At 39.3% G+C, this 25,075-nt stretch overlaps 3 protein-coding genes across 6 annotated transcripts in view; 2 read left to right on the top strand and 1 right to left on the bottom strand.

Annotated features, from left to right (window-relative positions):
- Positions 1-3,857, top strand: part of HERC6 (HECT and RLD domain containing E3 ubiquitin protein ligase family member 6) — a 57,532-nt gene extending 53,675 nt beyond the window's left edge. For all 3 annotated transcript variants that reach the window (XM_005897788.3, XM_070372162.1, XM_070372161.1), the window contains 3 exons: positions 1,120-1,303; positions 1,388-1,490; positions 3,044-3,857. In XM_005897788.3, the coding sequence (XP_005897850.2) occupies positions 1,120-1,303; positions 1,388-1,490; positions 3,044-3,267 (511 nt within the window). In that variant the 3' untranslated portion in view covers positions 3,268-3,857. The remainder of the gene's footprint in view (positions 1-1,119; positions 1,304-1,387; positions 1,491-3,043) is intronic.
- Positions 1-25,075, bottom strand: part of PYURF (PIGY upstream open reading frame) — an 88,075-nt gene that overhangs the window by 25,456 nt on the left and 37,544 nt on the right. The gene's annotated exons all lie outside the window — the stretch shown is intronic.
- HERC5 (HECT and RLD domain containing E3 ubiquitin protein ligase 5) overlaps positions 10,878-25,075 on the top strand; it is a 44,988-nt gene continuing 30,790 nt past the window's right edge. Inside the window, exons 1-10 of one of the 2 annotated variants that reach the window (XM_070372159.1) lie at positions 10,878-11,373; positions 13,291-13,411; positions 14,028-14,104; positions 16,467-16,688; positions 17,846-17,937; positions 18,196-18,326; positions 19,774-19,919; positions 21,203-21,279; positions 23,171-23,274; positions 24,798-24,857. In XM_070372159.1, the coding sequence (XP_070228260.1) occupies positions 11,049-11,373; positions 13,291-13,411; positions 14,028-14,104; positions 16,467-16,688; positions 17,846-17,937; positions 18,196-18,326; positions 19,774-19,919; positions 21,203-21,279; positions 23,171-23,274; positions 24,798-24,857 (1,355 nt within the window). In that variant the 5' untranslated portion in view covers positions 10,878-11,048. The remainder of the gene's footprint in view (positions 11,374-13,290; positions 13,412-14,027; positions 14,105-16,466; positions 16,689-17,845; positions 17,938-18,195; positions 18,327-19,773; positions 19,920-21,202; positions 21,280-23,170; positions 23,275-24,797; positions 24,858-25,075) is intronic. The other variant, XM_070372160.1, reaches the window with a different exon arrangement.

Below are 25,075 nucleotides of genomic sequence, written 5' to 3'. Positions count from 1 at the left end.
TTTGCAGCACTTTTCACTGTTCATTTAACAATTAGTTTTTGAGCCCCTACTCTATACTAGACCCTATTCTAGGTGTCAGAGATATGGCAGTAAAAAAAGATGCAAAATCTGGAGCAGAAATTACAGTGGAGCAGAAAGTCAATAAATTATTATGTAATAGAAAGTCAGATAAGGATGAACATTCCGAAGAAAATGAAAACCAGTTAAGAAACTAGAAGGTGACAGGTAAACCACAGAAATTGGCAAATGCTGCAAATGAGGGTTCCATCTTTTTCCCTCACCTTTTAAGAAAGCTGGTTGTAGAACATTTACCAGCACACCACTGGTTACAGGGGAGGACAGAGGAGGTTGATTCAGAAATGATGGTCCTTGAAGGATGCTCAAAGGGTAGGAGATTAGCATGTTTTAGGGTGATATCTGGTGGAAATATCTCCAGTAGCACACCTGCTCTCAGGAAATTCATCCAAATTGGAGAAGACAATCTGCAGACGTAATTTACACACAGTGATGTGTTGTGAGAGGGGAGAGAGAGAAGAACAGAGGACCAACCCTGAGAAAGTCATGTTCATTTTGAATTCTGATGAGTGACGGAAGTTGCCAGGTGAAAAGGAAGCTCTGCCTGCTGTGGCCTAACTGTAAGGGAGACAGTGAGGCCAGTGAACTGAAGGTCAGCATGGCCGGAGGTTCAAATGGCAGTGGGAAGAGACTGCTGAGTCAGGCAAGGGCACGACATGGAGCCCATTGTTTTTTACCCCCTTCCCCCATGGAGACCTTTTTAATCCTGCTAAAGTGGTTTGAAATTTACCTTCAAGGCAATGAGAAGTCTTTTAAAGATTTTAAGCAGGAGAATGACATATTCAGATTGGTGTTTTTAAAATATCATCCTGAATGTGGTCCAGGCAATGGGAGCAAAACAAAGCCTTCATGCTTCTGCATATTCTCCACGCTTTCTTCTTCCAGCTGACTGGATGTTTTCGTAGCCCTGTGTCATATAGCGTTGTGTGCTTGGCAGATGTAACTTACTTTTCTTTCTTAATAGAAATGATGAAAAGGCAAAGTAGAGAATAGTTTAGTCACTGGTTAAGTATATTATTGGCCTTTTTTTTTTGCTTCCTTCAGGAAAGACTATGTTTCTAAGTGTGTTGATTATGTTTTAAACACCTCTGTAAAGGCAGTTTATGAGGAATTTCAGAGAGGATTTTATAAACTTTTTGACAAAGAGATACTTAAACATTTCAAGCCTGAAGAACTAATGAGAGCAATAATTGGAAATACTGACTATGACTGGGAAGAATTTGAAAAGGTAGGTAATAACTAAAGTGCCCCCAAGTCTTCCAAGCAAAAATTACCCCTAAAAACCAAATTTCTCCTTTTTTTTTTTTTCAAGAATTCTATTTATGAGCAAGGATACCATGAGTCACATCCTACTATACTGATGTTTTGGAAAGCTTTCCATAATTTAACTTTGGATGAAAAGAGAAAATTCCTCTGTAAGTATTGCAGAAATAGATGAATCTATAATTACATATCTTTTAAAATATCTTATTTGAGATAAAGTCATTAATAGTGTATCACAAATGTTAATGGCAAAGCAAGGGTTAGAATGCAGGTCCCCTAGCTTCTAGACCAGTGTTCATTTTCTTACTTAAGCCTGTTTTCCATTTTAAAAAATGATAGTAATAAAGATATTGTTATTTTACTACCTTGTCTACACTGACCCAGTTTGTGTCTTCTTTCTTCACTTTAGTTGGCTCCTAATTGAGCCTTTTATCTCACATTCCTACCTTTATTTAATTATCTAAAGTCCTATGGAATTAGGGCAATGTCAACTATCTCAAATACTATTAATGATTATAGTTCCAGTGACCACTGATGATGATAATAATAACAGCATTTATATTGTGTGCTTACTCTATACCAGGCACTGTCCTGATCATTTTATAACTGTTACTTCCCTTTATCCTAATAGCAGCCTATGAAGCAGGTACCTTTATTTCCCCCCACTTCAGATATGAGGAAAAAGAGACTTGCAGCATTTAGTAGCTTGCCTATGTTCTGACAGTTGGTTAGTGTCAGAATGAGAATTTGAACCCAGCAGGCTAATTCAAAGCCCGTGTTCAAGACCACTAAGACATAAGAACCTCTCTTAGTGGGAAACCTGGGTTTCCATCAGATCAGATCAGATCAGTCGCTCAGTCGTGTCCAACTCTTTGCGACCCCATGAATTGCAGCACACCAGGCCTCCCTGTCCATCACCAACTCCCGGAGTTCACTCAGACTCATGTCCGTCGAATCAGCGATGCCATCCAGCCAGCTCATCCTCTGTCGTCCCCTTCTCCTCTTGCCCCCAATCCCTCCCAGCATCAGAGTCCTTTCCAATGAGTCAACTCTTCGCATGAGGTGGCCAAAGTATTGGAGTTTCAGCTTTAGTATAGGACAGATTTAATGCCTTATTCTCTTATCTTTCATCCCATTTCTTAGTTCTTCTTGAGATGCGTACACATCTTTCTTGCTATTTTTGTTGCTACTGAGGATGTTTGAGGACAACTCTTCCACAAACTTAACTACTTCTCCACAAGCCCAAACTACCTTCCCAATGTTCTTTCTTAATGGGAAACTTTTGTTTCAGTCCAGGGATTCTGTTGGCTGTACATTCAGTGAGTTCACATACATCTTCTCCTCTGGTTTTTTCTTTCTGCCTGAAGCTTCCCTGTCACCCTAACCTGGCACCTCTCTCCCTGCCTTGAGGCTCAGTGTCTTCATTATCTCTTCACATCATACTTCCTAGCTGAGCTCGACTAAACTCCTTGTATCTTGCTGTTATCTTTTCACATACGTAATTTCCCCCCAACTAGATCGTGAACTCACCAAAGACAAAGACCAAATGTCATGATTTTTCTTCACCCCACATGGTCCCATGTAGTTCTCTTTGCACAAGGGGGACCTGATAAATATTTTTGAATGAAATGATTAATTTCTTCCTTTTCATTTTAAGTTTTGTTCTTTCTGTGAACTACCTTAACTGAAGCTTATTTCTTTTTAGTTTTTCTTACAGGAAATGATAGACTACATGTAAAAGGCATACAGAAACCAGGAATCCGGTTTCGCTGTCCTGAGACTTGCAGTGAAAGCGATTTCCCAAAATCACTGACATGTCATAATATTCTGGAACTCCCTGAATATTCTACAATGAAAAAAGTGAAGGAAGCACTTCAAAGAGCCATCAACAGCAACAAAGGATTTATCTCAGCCACAGTCACAGGGTGATAGTGACCTCTGAGAGGCTCACATCTCGGGTCCTCTCACCCTACGATCCTTCTGTTCTTTAGTACAGGAGTACAGTTTCTTCTTTAGGTCTGATTAGTACAAAGGTTGATGGATTTTAGATAGAATTAGTTGACAAATGCTGGGATAAACAATGACATGATGAGTCAAGGATAATATTGTTAATAAACCAGCATTTCCTGGTCCTTAAATTTGCTATGAGAATGATTGCTTTTTACTGAATTATTTCCTGAATAATAATTAGCATTTTAAAATATACTGAATATTAAAAGCTAAAAGATACTCTAAAAATATTGTACATCTAATAAGTGAAAGTGAAGTCACTCAGTCGTGTCTGACTCTTTGTGACCCCATGGGCTGTAGCCTACCAGTCTCCTCCATCCATGGAATTTTCCAGGCAACAGTACTGGAGTGGGTTGCCATTTCCTTCTCCAGAGGATCTTCCTGACCCAGGGATCGAACCCTGGTCTCCCAAATTGCAGGCAGACGCTTTACCATCTGAGCCCCAGGGAAACTCTAATAAACAATTTACAAATATGAAGTTTGAAAAAATAAAGCTGTAATTGAATTCACCATGTTTTGAGGCATGTATGTGTGTGTGTGTGTATATATATATATATATATTTGTTTGTTTTGTTTTTTTTCCTATTCTGGGATGTCTCCAGAGTTTTGATTATAGCCAAACAATCTTTTTGAAAAATCTAAATATTGTGTTCAGTGCTGTGTTCTAAGAATCGTTCTAAATGAAAATAACATTATTTTGGCTAAAGGCTGAGCCCAACCAGGAACTCCTGTCTAATTACAGTTGGAAAAAAATGAAGAACATGAAATATGTTTCAGCATTATAGCTATAGAATGAATTAAAGGAGAGATATAAGCACGTTGGAAATGAATTTTGTGAGCCATTTCTATCTCATATTAAGTTTAAAACTGTAAGCTATTCTATAAATGCCTATGGTCATCCCAAACCATACACAGAAGCCTTGTATCATACACAGAAGCCTGTGTATCTTGTATCAGTGGTGCTGTGGGAAAGGAAACTATGGGGTGACGTCCACACTAGGTGCTGATGTGGAAGGAGGTCTGAAATCTGAGGACAGACCAGACAGAGAGAGAGATTTCACCAAAAACCCTAGATTGTGAGGTAGTTAGTAGAAACGTAAGCCCCCAGCAAATTCTCATAGTTATTTTGGATATATCTGGTTTCTACAACAAGTGGAATGAAGGCCCAGATGTACACTATTGGAATTTTAAGGGAAAAAGTAACTTCTGCATCTTAGAGATCCTTAGTTCAGTTCAGTCGTTTAGTCATGTCTGACTCTTTGTGACCCCATGGACTGCAGCACACCAGGCTTCCCTGTCTATCACCAACTCCTAGAGCTTGATCAAACTCATGTCCATCAAGTCGGTGATGCCATCCAACCGCCTCATCCTCTGTTGTCACCTTCTCCTCCTGCCTTCAACTTTCCCAGCATCAGGGTCTTTTCCAGTGAGTCAGTTTTTCACATCAGGTGGCCAAAGTATTGGAGTTTCATCTTCAGCATCAGTCCTTCCAATGAATAGTCAAGACTGATTTCCTTTAAGATTGACTGGTTTGATTTCCTTGCAGTCCAGGGGGCTCTCAAGAGTTCTCCAACACCACAGTTCAAAAGCATCAATTCTTTGGTGCTCAGCTTTCTTTATAGTCCAACTCTCACATCCATACATGATTACCGGAAAAACCATAGCTTTGACTAGATGGACTTTTGTCAGCAAAGTAATGCCTCTACTTTTTAATATGCTGTCTAGGTGGGTCATAGCTTTTCTTCCAAGGAGCAAGCATCTTTTAATTTCATGGCTGCAGTCACCATCTGCAATGATTTTGGAGCCTCCCAAAACAAAGTCTTTCACTGTTTCCATTGTTTACCCATCCATTTGCCATGAAGTGATGGGACCGGGTGCCATGATCTTAGTTTTCTGAATGTAGAGCTTTAAGCCACCTTTTCACTCTCCTCTTTCACTTTCATCAAGAGGTTCTTTAGTTCTTCTTTGCTTTCTGCCATTAGGGTGGTGTCATCTGCATATCTGAGGTTATTGATATTTCTCCCAGCAATCTTGATTCCAGCTTGTGCTTCTTCCAGCCCAGAGTTTCTCATGATGTACTATGCATATAAGTTAAATAAGCAGGGTGACAGTATACAGCCTTAACATACTATTTCCCAATTTGGAACCAGTCTGTTGTTCTATGTCAGGTTCTAACTGTTGCTTCTTGACCTGCATACAGATTTCTCAGGAGGCAGGTCAAGTGGTCTGGTATTCCCATCTCTTTAAGAATTTTCCACAGTTTGCTGTGATCCACACAGTCAAAGGCTTTGGCGTAGTCGATAAAGCAGATGTCTTTCTGGAACTCTCTTGCTTTTCCAGTGATCCAATGGTTATTGGCAATTTGATCTCTGGTTCCTCTGCCTTTTCTAAATCCAGCTTGAACATCTGGAAGTTCTTGGTTTACGCACTGTTGAAGCTTCACTTGGATAATTTTGAGCATTACTTTGCTAGCATGTGAGATGAGAGCAATTGTGCTGTAGTTTGAATATTCTTTGGCGTTGCCTTTCTTTGGGATTAGAATGACAACTGACCTTTTCCAGTCCTGTGGCCACTGCTGAATTTTCCACATTTGCTGGCATATTGAGTGCAGCACTCTCACAGCATCATCTTTTAGGATTTGAAATAGCTCAACTGGAATTTTATCACCTCTAACTAGCTTTGTTCGTAGTGATGCTTCCTAAGGCCCACCTGACTTCACAGTCCAGGATGTCTGGCTCTAGGTGAGTGATCACACCATCATGGTTATCTGGGTCATTAAGATCTTTTTTGTGTAGTTCTTGTATGTATTCTTGCCACCTCTTAATAGCTTCTGCTTCTGTTAGGGCCATAAAATTTCTATCCTTTATTGTACCCATCTTTGCATGAAATGTTCCCTTGGTATCTCTAATTTTCTTGAAGAGATCTCTAGTCTTTCCCATTCTATTGTTTTCCTCTGTTTCTTTGCACTGATCACTGAGGAAGGCTTTCTTATCTCTCCTTGCGATTCTTTAGAACTCTGCATTCAAGAATGGGTATCTTTCCTTTTCTCTTGTGCCTTTTGCTTCTCTTCTTTTCTCAGCTATTTGTAAGGTTTTCTCAGACAACCATTCTGCCTTTTTGCATTTCTTTTTCTTGGGAATAATCTTGATCATTGCCTCCTGTACAATGACAAACCACTTCAGTATTCTTGCCTTGAGAACCCTATGGATGGTATGAAAAGGCAAAAAGATATGACACTGAAAGATGAACTCCCCATGTTGGTAGGTACCCAATATGCTACCAGAGTTGAGAAATAATTCCAGAAAGAATGAAGAGATGGAGTCAAAGTGAAAACAATGCCCTTTGTGGATGTGACTGGTGATGGAAGTAAATTACGATGCTGTAAAAAACAATATTGCATAGGAACCTGGAATGTTAGGTCCACGAATCAAGGTAAATTGGAAGTGGTCAAACAGGAGATGGCAAGAGTGAACATCAACATTTTAGGAATCAGTTAACTAAAATGGACTGGAATAGATTAATTTAATTCACATGACCATTATATCTATTACTGTGGGCAAGAATCCCTTAGAAGAAATGGAGTAGCTGTCACAGTCAACCAGAGTCCAAAATGCAGTACTTGGATGCAATCTCAAAAATGACAGAATGATCTCTGTTCATTTCCAAGGCAGACCATTCAGTATCACAGTAATCCAAGTCTATGCCCCGACCACTAATGCTGAAGAAGCTGAACGGTTCTATGAAGACCTACAAGACCTTCTAGAACTAACAGCAAAAAAAGATGTGCTTTATCACAGGGGACTGGAATGCAAAAGTAGGAAGTCAAGAGATACCCGGAATAACAGGCAAATTTGGCCTTGGAGTACAAAATGAAGCAGGGCAAAGGCTAACAGAGTTTTGCCAAGAGATTGCACCGGTCATATCTTCCAACAACACAAGAGACAACTTTACACATGGACATCACAATACCGAAATCAGATTGATTATATTCTTTGCAGCAAGCAAAAACAACACTGGGAGCTGACTGTGGCTCAGATCATGAACTTTATTGCCAAATTCAGACTGAAATTGAAGAAAGTAGGGAAAACCACTAGACCATCCAGGTATGACCTAAATCAAATCCCTTACGATTATACAGTGGAAGTGAGAAATAGATTTAAGGGACTAGATCTGATAGACAGAGTGCCTGAAGAACTATGGACAGAGGTTACTGACATTGTACAGAAGAGATCCTTAAGCACCTGACTTTTGGATTTTGTTATTCAGGCCTTTCAACGCCAACATTACTTTTTCTATGCAAATGAGTGAGCTGTACTAAACATTTTAAGAACAGATAGTACCAGTTCTTTATATATTCTTTCAGAAAATGAAGAGGGAACACTTCCCAATTAATTCTCTTCTGCCAGCATTATTCTAATACCAAAACCAGATAAAGACATTACAGGAAAAGAAACCTACGTGTATCTCTCATATGATCACAGATAAAAAAATCTTTTACAAAGTTTAAACACATAAAACATTCAGTAAAATATAATATCTGTGACCAACTTGGAGTTAGTTCCGAAATTCATTTGAAAATGCATTGTTTTCACCATATTAGACAAAAATCGTGTAGTTACCTCAGTAGAGGTAGAAAAAAATTGACAAAATTCCGTACTCACTCATGCAAGATGAGTACTCTTGGCAAACTAGGAACTTACTTGACCTGATTACTTCATACTTAATGGTGAAAGAATGCTTTCCTACTAAAATTGAGAAGTCCAAGATGTCTCTCATCACTTCTGTTCAACATTATACTAGATGTACTAGTCCATACATCAGGCCAAACTTAAAAAAGAAAGGCCATAATGATTGGAAAGGAAAGAGTAAAACTATCTTATTTATCAATTACATAGTTATCTGTAGGATATTAAAAGGCATCCACACAAAAAATCTACTAGAACCATTTATTAAGTAAATATAGAAAGGTGTCATGGTTCAAGGCAATATATAAAAGTTAAATGCATTTATATATACTCACGGGCTTTCCTTGTGGCTCATCTGGTAAAGAATCAGCCTCCAACGTGGGAGACCTGGGTTCAATTCCTGGGTTGGGGAGATCCCGTGGAGAAGGGAAAGGCTACCCACTTCAGTATTCTGGCCTGGAGAATTCCATGGACTGCATAGTCCATGGGGTTGCAAAGAGTCGGACACGACTAAGGAACTTGTATTTCACATATATACTCACAATCAAACACTGAAATTTTTAAAAGTACAACTTGTAATATCAAAAAATAAATATATAAGGATAAGTTTAACAAAGTATGTTTGACTACTCACAAAAAACTTGAAAATATTGCTGCAACAGTTTAAGAAGCTTTTAGTTAATGGCGAGAGATGCTCATGGACAAAAGAATCAATATTATCATCAGGTCAGTTCTTCCTAAACTGATCTAATTTAGAGTAATTGCTAAATCCTTGCAGTCTGTTTTGTAGAAATTGGTAAGGTGGTTCTAAAATATTTATGGAAATGCAAAGAACTTAAAATAGACAAAACAACTGAAGAAGGACAATGGTCAAACACTTAGGTGAACTGATTTTGAGTCAATTAGCATCTACAGTAATTAACACAGTGTGGTACTGGAGTAAAAAACCGAAATACACAATGGAACACAATAAAAAGTCCAGAGATAAATCCAATCACATATAGTCAACAGTTTCGACAGGGACACTGAGGCAATTCAATGAGTAAAGGCAAACTGGAACAGGTGGAAATGGATTAAAAAAATGAACCTCTTCCCTTATTTCACACCATAAAGAATAATTCATTTGAAATATAACAAAGACCTAAAGCTGTAAAACTTCTAGAAGATAATGTATGAGAAAATCTTTGTTATTTTGGGGTAGGCAAAGATTTTTTAACGTCAAAAAAAAGCAGGAATAATGTTGGTAAGAGAAAAAGAATGGATAAAGAAAAAATGAATAATTTGCATCAAAATTAAAACTTTAGCTCTTTAGATGACATTTTTCATGTAATTTTATTTTTTGTTTTAGTTTTATCATAACTTTCCTCTTTTTATTGAAGTATAGTTGATGTACAATATTATGTTAGTTAAAATGACATTTTTAATAAAATTAAAAGGCAAGCCACAGACTGGTAGAAAATATTTCAAAACATGTATCTAGTAAAGAACTTTATATGTAACATAGACGACTCATACATTAAAAAAAAAAAAACAATCTTAGATGATAAGCAATGGAATCAGTAAATAGGCAAAAGATGCAAACAGACACGTCACCAAAGAGGAGACAGAGATCAGCACTAATAAAAGCACTTGAAAAATTTCCCATCATTAATCATTGTTGTTTAGTTGCTCAGTCCTGTCCAACTCTTTTGTGACCCCATGGACTCCAACCTACCAGGCTCCTCTGTCCATGGGATTTCCCAGGTAAGAATATTGGAGGGGATTGCGGTTTCCTTCTCCAGGGGATCTTCCCAATAAAGGGATGGAGCTGGTGTCTCCTGAAATGGCAGCCGGCTTCTCTACCACTGAGCCACCAGGGAAGTTTTAATGGAAATGAAAACTGCAGTAAGATGGTATTTTAGACTACCGCAACTGCTAACATTAAGAAGACTGACAGTACTAAATGTTGGGAAGAATACAGAGGGACTGGACCTCTCAAATTGCTGGAGGGAATGCTAAACGATATAGCATTTTAGAAAAGTATGGTAGTTTCTTCAAACGATACTCATGTACTTGCCATATGACACAGCAACTTCATTTTTAGTTACTTATTCCAAAGAAATGAAAACACGTATCCACATTTATTCAAAGCCTTGTTCACAGTATTCACAGCACTTCTATTCATCCGAGCCGCAAGCCAGAAAGGACTAAAATGCCTGCCTATAGGTAAATGGATAAAGAAAATTGTAGTATATTCATATAATAGACTACCATTCAACAATAACAAAGAGAGAACTACTGATGAAACACTACAGGCTGAATCTTAAAACTTTATGCTAAGTGAAAAAAGTCAGACACAGGACTGCACAAATCTGATTCCATTCCTAAGAAACTCTAGAAAAGGCAAAAATATATGGACAGCAGTGGCTGCAGGCACCGTCGTGTGGGCCGTGGGATGGGATAGCTCTCTTCAGCTTTACCATGATGCTGTGGCAAAGCCTGGAGCAGAGTGCTTAGCAAACTTCAGCTTTCCTCGTCACAGTAGTTTCTGGAAATTCTGCAAGTCCGCCTGTGCCAAGGCTCCTCCTAGTGGAATTTGCAGTACTTCTTCGAAGGCCACCTGGTCCAGTTCAGGTGGCCACTGCCCGCCTGAGGACATCTTCTCAGCCCCGCCTCCCACCTCTTCACAGACTAGCGCCTTGTTTACTCTGGCCACCGTCCAAGCCAGTCTTAAAATCATGAAGTTTCCCTTTCTCTTTTCGATTCCGTTCCCTTAAAAAAACAACAACAATCAGTTTCGTTTCTCTCAGAAACTGCCGGCTCCGCCCCCAAACAGCACGTCGGGACCCAGCGTTTGGGCGGGGTAGGGAGACTGCGGCTCCTAGACGTCGGTGTGCGTTCCGCTCGCTGCGGCTCCACACCACGACGCCCGGGGGCAGCCTTCAGGCCCTGGCCGTCTCTTTTCCTCGCCTCAGCTCGGTCTCCTTCGAAGGTTCGGACAGCTGAGACACGGCTGAGGAGCTCGGGAAATTGGTGATGGAGGGGAGGCCACGGAGGAGGTCGCGGGGCGGCGCACACCCGGTACCCGGGCGGGTCTCCGAGTCCCGACCCCCCGCGTCCCGACCCCCCGCGTCCCGACCCCCCGCGTCCCGGCCCTCCGCGACAGTGCCCGCGGTGTCTTGGGGAGCGAAGCTCTGGCTCTTCCCCAGCGCCGCCGGGCTCCGCAGCGCGCTATCCAAGAGGCCCGAGGCGACACGCCAGATGTGCTGCACGCGCCGGCGCCTGGCGGTGCTGGAGCGCGGCGGGGCGGGCGTCGAAGTCCACCAGCTGCCGGCGGGGAGCGACGGCGCCAGGAAGCCGAGTGAGTGAGGCCGCGCAGCGCCCTCTCAGACATCCCCTCCGCGGACTAGGGGTGTGAGTGCGGTGGGCGTCCTGGCCGGGGCCCGCACGGACGCTTCTCTCTAGAGCGGCCCGACTTGTGGGTGTGCGGTCCTTCTTTGACCGTGAGAGACTCAGAGGGACCAGACGGCGCAGCGGCCCGCGCGGGCCGTGGAAGTGCGCCCGGCCGGGGGTGTTTTCGCGTTTGGCACCCCTGAGTTCTCCAGCCTTGTTCCTCGCGGGCTCGGAGTTGGGGCCGGACGGTGGCGAGAAACACAAGGTCCGCTCCGCCCGCCGCCTCATGGAGGGAGTCTCCCGGCAGCATTTCAGCCAGTCTGCCTCTATCTTTGGTTTCTATTCAAAGTGTGTTTTTCACTTACGCCTTTTAGAACATACCGGCTTTGATTTTGTGAGTCTTTGGAGAACCTTGTTTGGGTTTTCTTGTTCTCAGTGATAATGTCTTACGTGTGCAAGCAATTTAAAGAGGGCTTTCAGTTGCACTTTGGTAATCTCTGTAGAGATTTCTTAGCTCTGGTGACCCTGACTCCAGATTTTACAGATGGATGGGGTTGTAAATGACCACACATTTAATTTTGAAAAGTTTGCCCATCTATTGCGTGAAGAAAATGATATTTTACTTTTGTTCGTTTTGCTTTTAACTTGAGGGAAGTCGAGAACCTTTTTTCTGTAGGTTATTTGAGGTTTTTGGGGGTGTGTGAACTGCCAGTTCATTGACATCTTTGCCTCGCTTTAAAAAAAAAGATGAGTTGTTTATCTTTTTCCTGTTTATTTGGAAGAGTTTTTGTGTATTGAGTAAGAGTAGCCGTTTGTCGGTCATATACGCAGTAAAATTTTACCCGACTTGCCGTTTGCTAATGTTATTTTATAGTTTACTACATCAGTCTTTTCATTTAAGGAGACTTAAGCATTTCGTGTTATGTTAGAAAGCTATTCTCAATCCAAATTTGTTTAATGTTCTCATCTTTTTCCTAATATTAAGATTTTGCTTTTAAACCTAACATTTTAAATACACTTAGCAGTTATTTTGACTTAAGGAGTGAGGTGGGAGGAATATGGATTGATTTATTTTTTTTCTCCAAAATGGCTAGCCGTGTTCCAGTACCTTTTTTTGAATAAACCCACCTTTTTTGAATAAACCCTCCTTTTTTTCAACTGATTTGAAATGCTGAGTCTCTAAAAAAGCTTTAGTCTATTGGGGCATTCTTTATTACCAGACTGGTTTGGTTCTCTTTAGAATTTGTATTATGAAGTGGTTTGTGCTTTGATCTTTCGCGTAAATAGATTTATTTCATTAGAACTGAAAACTGAAACAAGGTCCCAACTCTACCTACTTTTTGTGAACAAATTAAATGAGATAAAAGTAAAGGGTTTAGTGGACAGTTTTAAATCTTTAACTTTGAGAAAGCGCTAAATATGCACTGGCAGTACAATTTCTTTTAATAGCATCCTTTTAAAAAATTGTCCCCCAAACCCAATTCCTCATTTACTCTTAAAATGAAGTATGTTCTCCAAAAATTAAATTATAGTTTCTTACAGACTTTTTCATTTCTAGCACTTCAAATTTAGTTTCTCTCCTTGAACTTATTAAACAGGAATCTAAAAGCAAATAGTTAGCTATTTTAATTGAAAAGATACATTCAATTTAAAACAGTATATAAATCGATGCTTTCCCAAATTAAAAAAAAAAATCTGTTGTCAAGACAATAGTCATTGCTATTTTGTCTGCTTGGTGCATGGTTGAATTTTCTTAAAAGAGACGTTCATGTTAAGTTGTGTAGTTGACATTTTTTCCCAGGTGTTTTAAGTGCATTATAATTAAGTGAATAATAGTAGTGGGTCACAGTGAGTGATGATAGTTCCTGTTGGATTTGCTCTGCAGAGTGCATTAAGTTAGGGAAAAAAATGAAGATACATTCCATGGACCAAGGAGAAGAGCACATGCTGGTTCTATCCTCGGATGGAAAACCATTTGAGTACAAGTATAGCATAGAACATGCAAGGTAGGAAAGTTTTTTTTATCTTTTTATTAAAAATGATGTAAATTTCACTCAAAAAGCATCATAATTTTTGTAGGAAAATGTTACTTTATACAATCTTTGCTTTATATGGTGGTATCTTAAGTAAATGATGAATTCTGAACTGACTAGTGAACTGTAAATCAATTTGTATCTCCCAGGGCATGTACCATGTTGATTTGGCACTTAAAGGAAATGATTGGTTAGTCCACATATCCCCAAATTGGACTTACATAGTAATTAACTCATTTAACCCCAAAGTAGTTTTCAACCCCAGAGAAAAGTGAATTATCATGGAATGATTTGTGAGACTTTTTCCTAGTAGATCTTGTGAATTAGAACTTATTTTCATCTTGTATTATTCCTGCATCATAAAATTATGGTTTGTAAAAGAGTCTTAGAATCATCTTACCACAGTTTTAGAATGAACATTATTTTCCTTTTAAACCACTAATTAAAGCATATTATTACTATAATAATTTTAGATGTGCTGAATGTGAAGTTAACTTTTTGGAGTTTCAATCCTAATTAAATACAGTTAATAATTCTTAACTGTTGTGACTTATTTGTGATCAATGTAAAATATATTTCCTTTCATCAGGTTTCAGTGCATTTTACAAGAAAAAAATATAATTCAGATCACATGTGGAGATTATCATTCTCTTGCACTCTCAAAAGGTACTTTTCTAAATATTGTTTTTTCAAAAGAGAGTAAATCTATGTGTATATAGAACTAAGAGAATGTATGTGCTTCATTTGGTACCAGGACCGAAATATGGTTTTGAATGTGGTACGGTCTAGAACACTACTAAAAGAGATACAAAATCAGAATTCTTGGACCTATAAAATCTTCCGGTTTTCATAATTACTTTTCCTACATTTTATTCTCTCAAATGAAAAAACTAAAGCAATTTGGTAATGAGTTTGATGTTCTTTATTTAAGGGAAAAGAGCCTATTGATTGAAAGCGTATAGGAGCTCATAAGCAATGGAATGCTCTTCCCAAGGGATTTTGAGCAAGGGCAAGTTTTGTAGAGTGTCAGAAGCTTCAATATGGAAACAGGGCATGATTGACTGTGGTTGCATATCTGATCAAGGAAATAAGTATAGAGCCCAGAGTAAACTTGGTGTTTGGGGATTGGCTGACTGGATGTACTGTGTTTCTGGTTAGGCTGAGCGTTCAGAGTGTGAAAGTTCGGTTTGGTGACATGGCACCTGGGTGCCATCTTGGGCCTAGAGATTTATTTCAGCAGTTCTGTTTTCTATTTTTCAAATATGAAACAATGAAAATATTCTAAATAATTAAAATCATTCTCTCTGGAATCAAGACTAGGAATGGTCCACCCTTTTCCAGAACTTTCTTCCCTTTTCCTAGGGTTCTTCCACCTCCCATGATAGGAGCTCAGAATCCCTTGGGTCTGCTTTTATGGCCAGTTTGCTGGCCTCTGACATGTTTTAACATTAACTTTTGAATTTGGGGATTCTCCTCAACCCTGTATTACTTAACATTTTTTATCAGATGCCATAATGGTAGGAAAGGGAAGTAGTGAATATGAATTATTTCCTGAAGCCACTTGACCTAATTAAGACAGGCAGGTGATAAGGAATAGTGGAATTCAGGATCAAGGAAATTTTTTAAATACATAGGACAGATATAAACTTTTAGAATGAAAGCTGAAATTCAAGGGAAGTGATCATGTATTTGACTTACACTGAAGGCTCTGTTAAGGTTTAAGTGTTAATTTGTATTGGAAAAAGCTGGTTGTTTGACATGATCCATTTATGAACAACTCTTTCATTTTGAGTACATGTTCAGGTTGTGAAGGTGAAACAGATACATGTGCCTTCAAGAAGCCTAGGATGTATGGATGTGGGGGGAAGGGATTGTTCAGGGTTTATTACTGGTAAGTCACAATACGATGTAGGAAGAATGAAAGTTGGGAAAGCAAGAAAGGGAACTACTCATCCTTCTCATTTTGGTATTTCCTGCCGACTGATAGGCACTTGGTAGTTAGGTTTGAAGGAAAATCTCTACCTCTCACCTGTTCCTGCATAGTATCTTGCAGAGTAGTACTCACTAAAATTTAAGTCTCTGATATATTTTTTCAGCCTCTATTAGGTACTGTCATCTCTGTTAGATAACATCTAAGAACTTTTCTTTAAAAATATGTTCCAATATGTGTATTCACTTTGCTGTACAACTGAAACTGACACAACATTGTGAATCAACTATACTCCAATAAAATTTTTTAAAATAGATAAATAAAATGAAAATATGCTCCATATATTTAATTCATGGAAGAAGATGCTCACTCTTCATGATACTGTACTGCAATTTCAAATGTATGTTTACATTATTTATTTAGCATCTTTGGGCACATGGAGAGGGAGAGAAAGAAAGGTAGTTTGGGGTTTTTAGTTTTCAAAAGTAGAGTATTTCTGTCTTTCATAGGCCCATCCTGTGAGTTTTTAAAAATAAGTATTTCTTGAATTTGATTGTAATATATTCCAATAGCTTTATTCTTTGTCTGTTTGGGTCGCTATAATAAAAATAGAGTAGGTGATTTAAACAGCAGAAATTTGAAGTCCAGTTCAGGGTTTTAGCAGATTTGGTATCTAGTGAGGGCAGTCTTCTTACAAGTGGAAAGGACAAGAGAGCTCTCTGGGGACCCTTTTATAAGGGCATTAATCCCATTCATGAGTGCTCCCCCTATCATGATCTCATCCAATCTTAGTCACCACCCCAAAGGCCACTTCCTAATACTATCACACTGAAGGATAGGATTTCAGCATAGGAGTTTTGGGCGAACACAGACATCCAGTTCTTAATACTACCCTTTGAGGTAGGAGATAAGGAACTGTAACTTTTACTGCTGAAGAGAAGTTTCTTCTAGTTTTTCTGACTGAGTCTTGAGATCTGAGCAGTCCTGTCAGTTTGAATGGACGAGATTGTAATGGTGTAGTATGGATAGAATATAATGTCCTAGGGTGATGTCTGCTGCATTTTAAACTAAGACAGCATTTTCTCTGTTAATGTCAAGGTGGTGAGCTTTTTGCTTGGGGACAGAACTTAGATGGCCAGCTTGGAGTTGGAAGAATATTTGCCTCAACTTCTACACCGGAGATTGTGGAGAACCTCTCAGGAGTCCCCTTGGTTCAGATTTCTGCAGGAGAAGCCCACAGCATGGCCTTATCCATGTCCGGAAATGTTTACTCTTGGGGAAGAAATGATTGTGGACAGCTGGGCCTGGGCCACACCTACAGTATGGAAATATATTTTAAAATTTCATATTATAAACAAATATATTTGACATATAAGAGAAATGAATATAATTGGAATGTAATCTGAACCAAAAATGGTTCAGATTCCCGCTTTCATTAGCACTGATTTGCCTGGTTATCTCTCTGTGTTCAGTGTAGAATCGGTCTAAACAACACACGCAGTGTGCAGGTCATGGCTGTAATTGAGATGAGTGTCTGGGTCAAGTGGGAAAAAGGGAAAGAGCGTTGGACAAGAGATCGGAATATCTGGGCTGTGATTCCCACTTCCACATTAACTAATTTCGCCTACCCAAGTCACTTCATTTTTCTCCATGTCTCATTTTCTTTTTCTGTAAAGTGATGAGTTTGGATGAAGTGACCTTTAAGGTACCTGTGGACTTTAAATATCTATTAATACAATCGTGGTAAGGTTTTAATTACATGTGTGTAGACACACATAAACATGTAATTCGCATTACTGAGCTACCTCCCCAAAGAAAAAGTCAATATTTCTGATGACCCCAAACCCCTTGTTAGAGATTTCAGGTGTGGCAAACTCCGATGCTTTATCAGCCGTGGTAATATACACATTCTGCCTAGGGTTACTGGTCAGATACTGCATTTCTGCCTCACATGTCCCCGTGCTAGTTACTCAGGAGAACCCATAAGTCATTTCACAGGAGGAAAAGGAATAAAGGACCGCTGAACTTACTTTTGCTGAATCTCTTTGGGATAAGGAAGTAATCGTGATAGAGAGAAGAGGTAGTGTAAGGCAATTCTCTCCACTAGAGAATTTGAAAGAAAAATAAGAAGCTTTAGGTTCATTAGAAGGGTAATAATGCTAGACTAGAATTGGAAATACCAGATATGCTGCAACGAAAGCTAATCAAGTCAGGTTTAAAAAGAGAAGAAGGGGCTCTGGGAAGTGAAAGTGACACTTCACAGGTGAGTACCCCCAAGTGTGGCCCTTTGACCACCACCCCTGTTCCAGTTTCAGACCTAAATCTACCAGCATAGAGCCTTTCTTGTCAGAGTGTGTTGGGAGCTACTGTGATGGGCCTAGAGGAAGTAATCTGGGTGTTTTATCAGTAGCGTGGAACTCCAGTATGAAATTCAATGTTTCCTTGTGGTTACTTGAACTCTTCTTTTCCTTGTGTAGATAAAGATTCTCCTTCCTGTATTGAAACACTGGATGATCAGAAAGTTGAATTTCTTGCTTGTGGTGGCTGTCACACTGCGCTGCTCACAAAGGTTAGTGTACCCTTGTCTCTTTGACTGCAGTTCCAGAAGAGCACTTTGTAGTGGAGAGAGCACTAGAACATGGAGATATGGGCAGCTGGTGTTTCCTGGGGAAGCAAGGTCACTGCTTCCCCATGCAGGACTGTCCTGATAATTGGGGGGCTTTGTTCTGATGGTGATTTTATTGATTTTTCACTGATGCCTCCACAGAAGTGAGTGTTACTTCTGTGTCATATTCTCTAATTTCTGATAAGAAATTCCCTTTCTTAGAGTGGACTGGTGTTTACTTTTGGTGATGGAAAGTACGGGCAACTCGGTCACAATTCAACACAGAATGAGTTAAGACCCCGTTTGGTAACTGGGCTTGTTGGAAATAGAGTGACCCAGATAGCATGTGGAAGGTAAGTTGTAAAGTATCAATAAAAATTGATAAGATAAATATAATAAATTTAGATAGGTAGTTTAATAAAATTTCTCTTCAGTTTCTTTGAGTTAAAACTATCAAACATTTTCAGATAGGTGAAAATGCTTAATTCACATTGTTAGACAATCATAATCTTTATTTTAGTATACATATTTATTTTAATTGATTTTTTAAATATGTAAATATACTTTCTGTTGGTCCTTCAGTGAAATACCTTTGTAAACATTAAAATGCACTTTATCTTTTAAAAAATTATTTATTTGGAAAAAATGAACAAACGAGTTAGAAAGGATTACTCATTGATATCCTCACTCTATCTGTGTTAACCAAAGAAACTTTGTCACCACTTTGGATTTTTCATGACACACACTCCTCTGAGTAGCATGTGTTACAGGAGGAATCCTCACCTTAGACATGTCTTAATGCAAACCAGAGAAGCACCCCTACTAACACAGGCGAGTTTACTGGAAAGACACAAGGCTCACTGAAAGCTATTATACTGATGGTCAATTTTAAGAGGAGGATACAAATTATCAATAGAGTTAAAGGAAGAGCTGCATAGGACAGAGTCTAAAAGAGGTGCAAATGAGGAGCTTCTGATGTCCACTCCCCTTGGAGGCATGGACAGTGTTACCTCCTCCCAGCCTGATACATGACTGTGAAGAATATTGTCAATTAGGGAAGTTCACCCAAGTCCAGACTTTCATTGCTTAGTCATGATTGATTGAATTATTGCCCATGTGACTGAACTCAGACTCCAGCCTCTGTGTACCCAGAGGTTCAGCTTACCTATAGCTGGAGGGGCCTCTATGAGCCACTTTGATAAACTATTAGGTGTGGTCAAGGGGCCTGCCATGAATAACAGAGACACTCCTATCACTTGGGAAATTCTAAGAGGTTAGACATCACCTCCCTAGAGGTGAGAATAAAGGCCAGAGCTCTGAGCAAGGCCAAATTCTTTCCTTATACATCTGTATAATAGGAGAGGCCATTAATCAGATTGGTAAGAAAATCAGCATAATTAAAGGTCTTTGGGAAGTAGAGTTGGAGCTCAGGATCACCTGATTCCATCTTCTAGGATGGGGAAGGGGAGGAGCTCAGAGATGGCTTCCAGGAGGTGGTGACTCAAGCCAAGGCCTAAAAAAGGAGTAGAATGCTAGGGGTGGTGCCTGTTCTGACCAAGGGAAATCCTTTGCCAGGATGCAGCATCATGGCTTTCAGTGGACTTTGGGGTTCCAAAATCACCTCAGCTACACATTAGTGATTTCTTAGTTTCCACATGGCTAATTTCATCCACTTGGAGTTTGTTAACTAGTTTCACTCACTGGGTAGCATAATTTCTATTCTGAAGTTTTACCAGATTGCTGCATATTCTGATCATTATGGAGAATTGAGAATTGACTGTATGTGCTTCTGTTTATTAGGCAGCACACACTTGCCTATGTTTCTGATACGGGAAAGGTCTTTTCTTTTGGTTCTGGAAAAGAAGGACAACTGGGAAACGGTGGGACACGTAATCAGCTGATACCACGTCCCATGAAATTGCTATCAAGTGAAGAACTCAAATCTGGTAAATTCTGTGGGAGCACAGGATTTGGCATAAATGCCTTTGTTGAAAACCTGATTTTCCTAAGTGTGTAATGTACCAAGAAAAATGTATGACTATGAATGGAATTTTACTGATTTCATGTTTACTTGTAAATAACTTAACATACCGTATCTAATTTATCAAGTCAGAATAGCCATTAGTTTTCTAAGCCCTTCAGGTTAAGATTAATGTGAACTTAGAATGATAGAACATTAAAAAAAAAAAAAAAAAAAACCAACTATATGGGTTCAGAGGCCTTTGCAGTCTCTGATTCCAGTCTTCAAGGGACCTATCATTTCCATGATGATTGGTTTTCTTACCTGACTAAACTGACTCCTAATCATAAAAAACCCTCAGAATGATAAGCAGCTGACATACACCAGGCAGTGTAACTGTACTTAACTTGCTTGTGTCTTCTTACCTGTCCTTAAGCAGCATCAGGAGATGTGAGCTTTCAGTCCCATCTTACTGGAGGGCACAGAGACTTGGAAAGTGAAGGGTTAGCCTGTAAGCAGTTTGGGCTAGACTTGAACTGTGTTTGCACTGTGTAACTTCAGAGGCTTAACTCTGAAAGGTTTCACTATAGAAGTGCCTTGGAGCACTTGGGTCACTTGTTTCTGAAAGCTTAGTGGTGACCTAAAGTACTAAAGTTCTCTCAGTTCTTCTGGGGAAATGAACGATACGGTTATTTCCATAAGCAGTTTGTATCTTATATCTAATTTCTTATAACCACGTACATAGGCCTTTGAAGTACTGTTAACATTCTTCAGAGCCAATAGTCACTGATTAAATCTTGAGTTGTAGAAAGGGCTTTTTGTTTGTTTGTTTTTGGCTGCACCAGGTGACTTGTACGATCTTAGTTCCCTGACCAGGGATCGAACCCGTGCTCCCTGCAGTGGAAACATGGAGTCCTAATGACTGGACTTCCAGGGAAGTTCCTAGAATGTGGTTTTTAGTAATAGGTGCTAAATTAAACCAGGGAACAGTTAACTAATCAAGTATTTGTTTGACTGTGTTGAATATATAAGCATTTATAGTAACCATGTATATTAAACTGATACCACGTTGTCAGCCTTCCGAATCACCTGTTTGCCAACTAGACTTCACCCTGAAGTAGATATGTATTTTTGCTTTGTGAGTGGGAAGTGTACTGACTCTTTGTCTGTCAGAAAGATAAAAGGACTCAGTTTAAGAAGGATCTAAAGTTACTTGTGTGTGTATGTTTGTATCACATGAGTTTCTAATTTTTTGTAAATTCCTTTCAGAAAGCAGCACCTCAGTAAAGGAGTTAATAATAGTTGCTGGAGGGAATCAAAGCATTTTGATTTGGATGGAAAAAGAGGTAAAAAAAGATCTCTAGAAGTTTTTTTTTTAATTGAAGTATAGTTGATTTATAATATTGTGCCAATCTTTGCTGTACAGCAGAATGACTTCAGTTTCATATGTATATACATTCTTTTACTATTCTTTTCCATGGTGGTTTATCCCAGGAGACTGGATACGGTTGCCTGTGTTATGCAGTAGGACCTTGTTTTTTATGCATGTTAATGTGATAGTTTGCGTTTACGAACCCCAAATTCCCAGTCCACCCCTCTTTCTCTCTTGGCCTCCTCCTTAGCAACCACGAGTCTATTCTCTGTGCCTGTGAATCTGTTTCTCTTTTGTAGGTAGGTTCATTTTTGCCATATTTTAGATTTTACATAGAAGTGGTATCATATGGTACTTTTCCTGACTTACTTCACTTAGTATGATAATCTCTAGTTGCCTTCCATGTTGCTACAAATGGCATGATTTTTGTTCTTTTTATGGCTGAGTGATATTCCATTGTATAAACGTGTCACATTTCTTGATTATCCATTCTTCTGTTGGCAGACATTTAGGTGGTTTCCATGTTTGGCTATTGTGAATAATGCTCCTGTGACCATGGGGTACATGTAGCTTTTTGAATTACAGTGTTTTGTGGGTATATACCCAGGAGTGGGATTGCTGTGTCATATAGTAATTCTATTTTTACTTTTCTGAGGGTCCTCCATTCTGTTTTCCATAGTGGCTGCACCAACTTACATTCCTACCAACAGTATAGGATGGTTCCCTTTTCTCCACATCCTCTCCAGCATTTGTTATTTGTAGACTGTTTAATAATGACCATTCTGACCAGTGTGAAGTGGTACCTCATTGTAGTTTTGCTTGGCGTTTCTCTAATATGTGTGATGTTCAGCGTCTTCATGTGCCTACTGGCCATCTATATGTCTTCATTAGAGAAATTTCAAAGTATACAAAGAGCTCGGCAACTCAACAATGAAAAAACAACCAACCAAATGAGGAAATGGGCAGAGGACCTTAATAGAGTTGCCGAGCTTTTTGTATACTTTGCAGGTTAAGCCCATGTCAGTCATGTTGTCTGCAGATATTTTCTCCCATTCCATAGGTTGTCTTTTCCATTTTTATGATTCCCTTTGCTGTGCAAAAGCTTGTAAGTTGGATTAGGTCCCGTTTGTTTATTTTTGTTGTTACTTACCTTAGGAGTTAGAGACTAGAAGTTTTATAAGTTGGTATCTAAGTAAAACAAAAATTTTCAGAATCTAGATTTGGTGAATTCCAAAATCATGATGTTCCTAGGCTCATGTTGGGGAATGGCTAGACGTTATTGACCCTTTATTGTCTAAACCGCATGCATCTTTACTCAACAAGAATCGGCAGATTTTTCCCATACTGTATGTCAAATAAGTGTGATTTCCCTAGATTCTACTTACCTTTCAGGAAGCTCCTTGCAAATGGCATTTTGGTTAGGGTTTTAAGAAGCTAATGGGTTAACATTTTGAAGTGACGTTGCCAGCCAGTATTAATAAAGACCCGAGGTTCATAGTCTTATGAATAATCAGTCCATAATCTCCACATCCTACTTCACCAAGGCAAATTGAGTTCTTGCTGCTTCTGTACCCAGTCCTTTCAGGATCTCCCCAAACTCTCTAATGTTCAATTTAATCTGGTCATATCCGTATAAAGCGTTCAGTGTTGGGGCATTCAGAGAAGTTTACTTTGGATCTAAACATCCTTGGTCAAGAAACTGGCAACCAGGCAAATGATTAATTGTTCCTTGGTAGAATCTTTATGATTTTCCAGAGCTATATTATCCATACTTAGTATTATGCTCTATCCTTAGAAGGTGCCTAAAAGTTGAAGACCTATTTCATTTGTATCTAGATTACTATATTCTACTATTTTGTTTACAGAATTCCTATGTGAATCTGAGGAGGAAAATTCCTACCTTGAATGAAGGCACTGTAAAGAGATGGATTGCTGATGTGGGGACTAAACGATGGCAAAATACAAAAAGGTACAACCTAAGTGTCTGCTCATATAGCTCTTTAAATCAGTGTTTTCCCAGTTGATTTTGCACAGTACAAAGATGTAAGATTTTGTGGTCCATTAGTAGTCTGTTTGGCTTCCCTAGGGGCTCAACAGTAAAGAATCATACAATTTAGGAGATGAGAGTTTGATCCCTGGGTCAGTAAGATCCCTTGGAAAAGGAAATGGCAACTCACTCCAGTGTTCTTGCCTGGGAAATCCCATGGACAGTGGAGCCTGGTGGGCTACAGTCTGTGGGGTCACAAGAGTTGGAAATGACTTAGTGACTAAATCATCACACAGTGGTCTACTACTTGGTGATCTTCAGAGAAACAGAATCAGTAAGAGGGTGTGTGTGTGTAGAGAGAGATTTTTAAGGAGTGAAAATTCCAGTATTCTTGCCTGGGAAATTGTATGGACCAAGGAGCCTGGCAGGCTATAGCCCTGGAGGTCACAAAGAGTTAGACACGACTGAGTAACTGAGCACACACACACTCAGTTGTAGGGGGTGGCAAGTGCAAAATCTGTGAGACAAGACTGCAGGTTGGAGATCTAGGGAAGAATTATATTAAGCTTGAGTCCCAAGGCTGTCTGAAGGCAGAATTTCCTCTTCCTTAACACTTCCTCTTAAGACCTTTACAGCTGATTGGATAAGGCACACCCCCGTTATAGAGGGTAATCTGCTTTACTCAAACTCTGCTGATTTGAATGTTAATGCTGTCTAAAAAAATACCTTCACAGCAACATCTAGATTGGTGTTTGACCAATTCTCTGGCCAAGTTGATACATACAATTAATCATCACAACTAGCACTTAAGCTCCATGAGGGCAGCTCTCTTTATTGCAGGACCTCTCTGGGCCTTTGATATGTTTGTGTAATTGTGACTCTGAGCAGGAAATATAGTGTATAGTTTCCCAGCCCTGCTTGACTTTGGGTCTCTTGTTTGTTGAATTCTTACTCACAGCTGAACATCTTAGGCAACCTTGTTGTAAATAATAGAACTCCTACCATCGTTAAAGATTGTACTCATTTTTACAAGCATTTCCTTTTAGAGACACTTTAGGTATTGCTTTATAATTCTGGAAAGTAGTTACACCAAATAGCTGCATCTTGACTTGGAGAGCACGAATGGTCAAGAACTGTTTGTGCAGTTACTTCTAAGATGGAACTGAGCATACTCCCCCACCCTCTATTTTGTTTCCACTTCAGTAGAATAGAAATAAATAAGGCTTGGGAAACTGGGTATGTTGGGAGTGTTTTATTTGTCTTACAATACTGACCCTTGGTCAAACCTTCTCTTCTCCTGTTGCTTCTCTGAATACGTATCTTTTTATTTCTTTGTTTGCCTCTGAAATTTTGAGATTTCACAAATGAAATAGACTTTCAGATGCACATGGCAGTATTCAGATAACTCAGAGATAGCAGGAGGAGTTTGAAGGACAATTATTATGCCTCTTGTATAAGGAGACATATTCTGATTTGTTTTAACCACAATCTTATTCCTAATATAGGGAAATAAGAGAGATATTTTCATCTCCTGCATGTCTGACTGGAAGTTTTTTAAGGGAAAGGTAATATATATTATAATAAATTTAAAATTTTGTTAAAAGTATTCTGTAATGATAGCATGGTTACTATGATTAGTATTAATAATACTGTATTGTATATTTGAAAGTTGGCTAAGAGAATTGTGGCTCAGCTGGTAAAGAATCCTCCTGCAATGTGGGAGACCTGGGTTCGATCCCTGGGTTGGGAAGATCCCCTGGAGATGGGACAGGCTACCCATTCC

This window comes from Bos mutus, chromosome 6, assembly GCF_027580195.1.
Source record: "Bos mutus isolate GX-2022 chromosome 6, NWIPB_WYAK_1.1, whole genome shotgun sequence".
NCBI classification, from domain to species: Eukaryota; Metazoa; Chordata; class Mammalia; order Artiodactyla; family Bovidae; genus Bos; species Bos mutus.
This window is presented reverse-complemented; position numbering and strand designations above follow the sequence as displayed.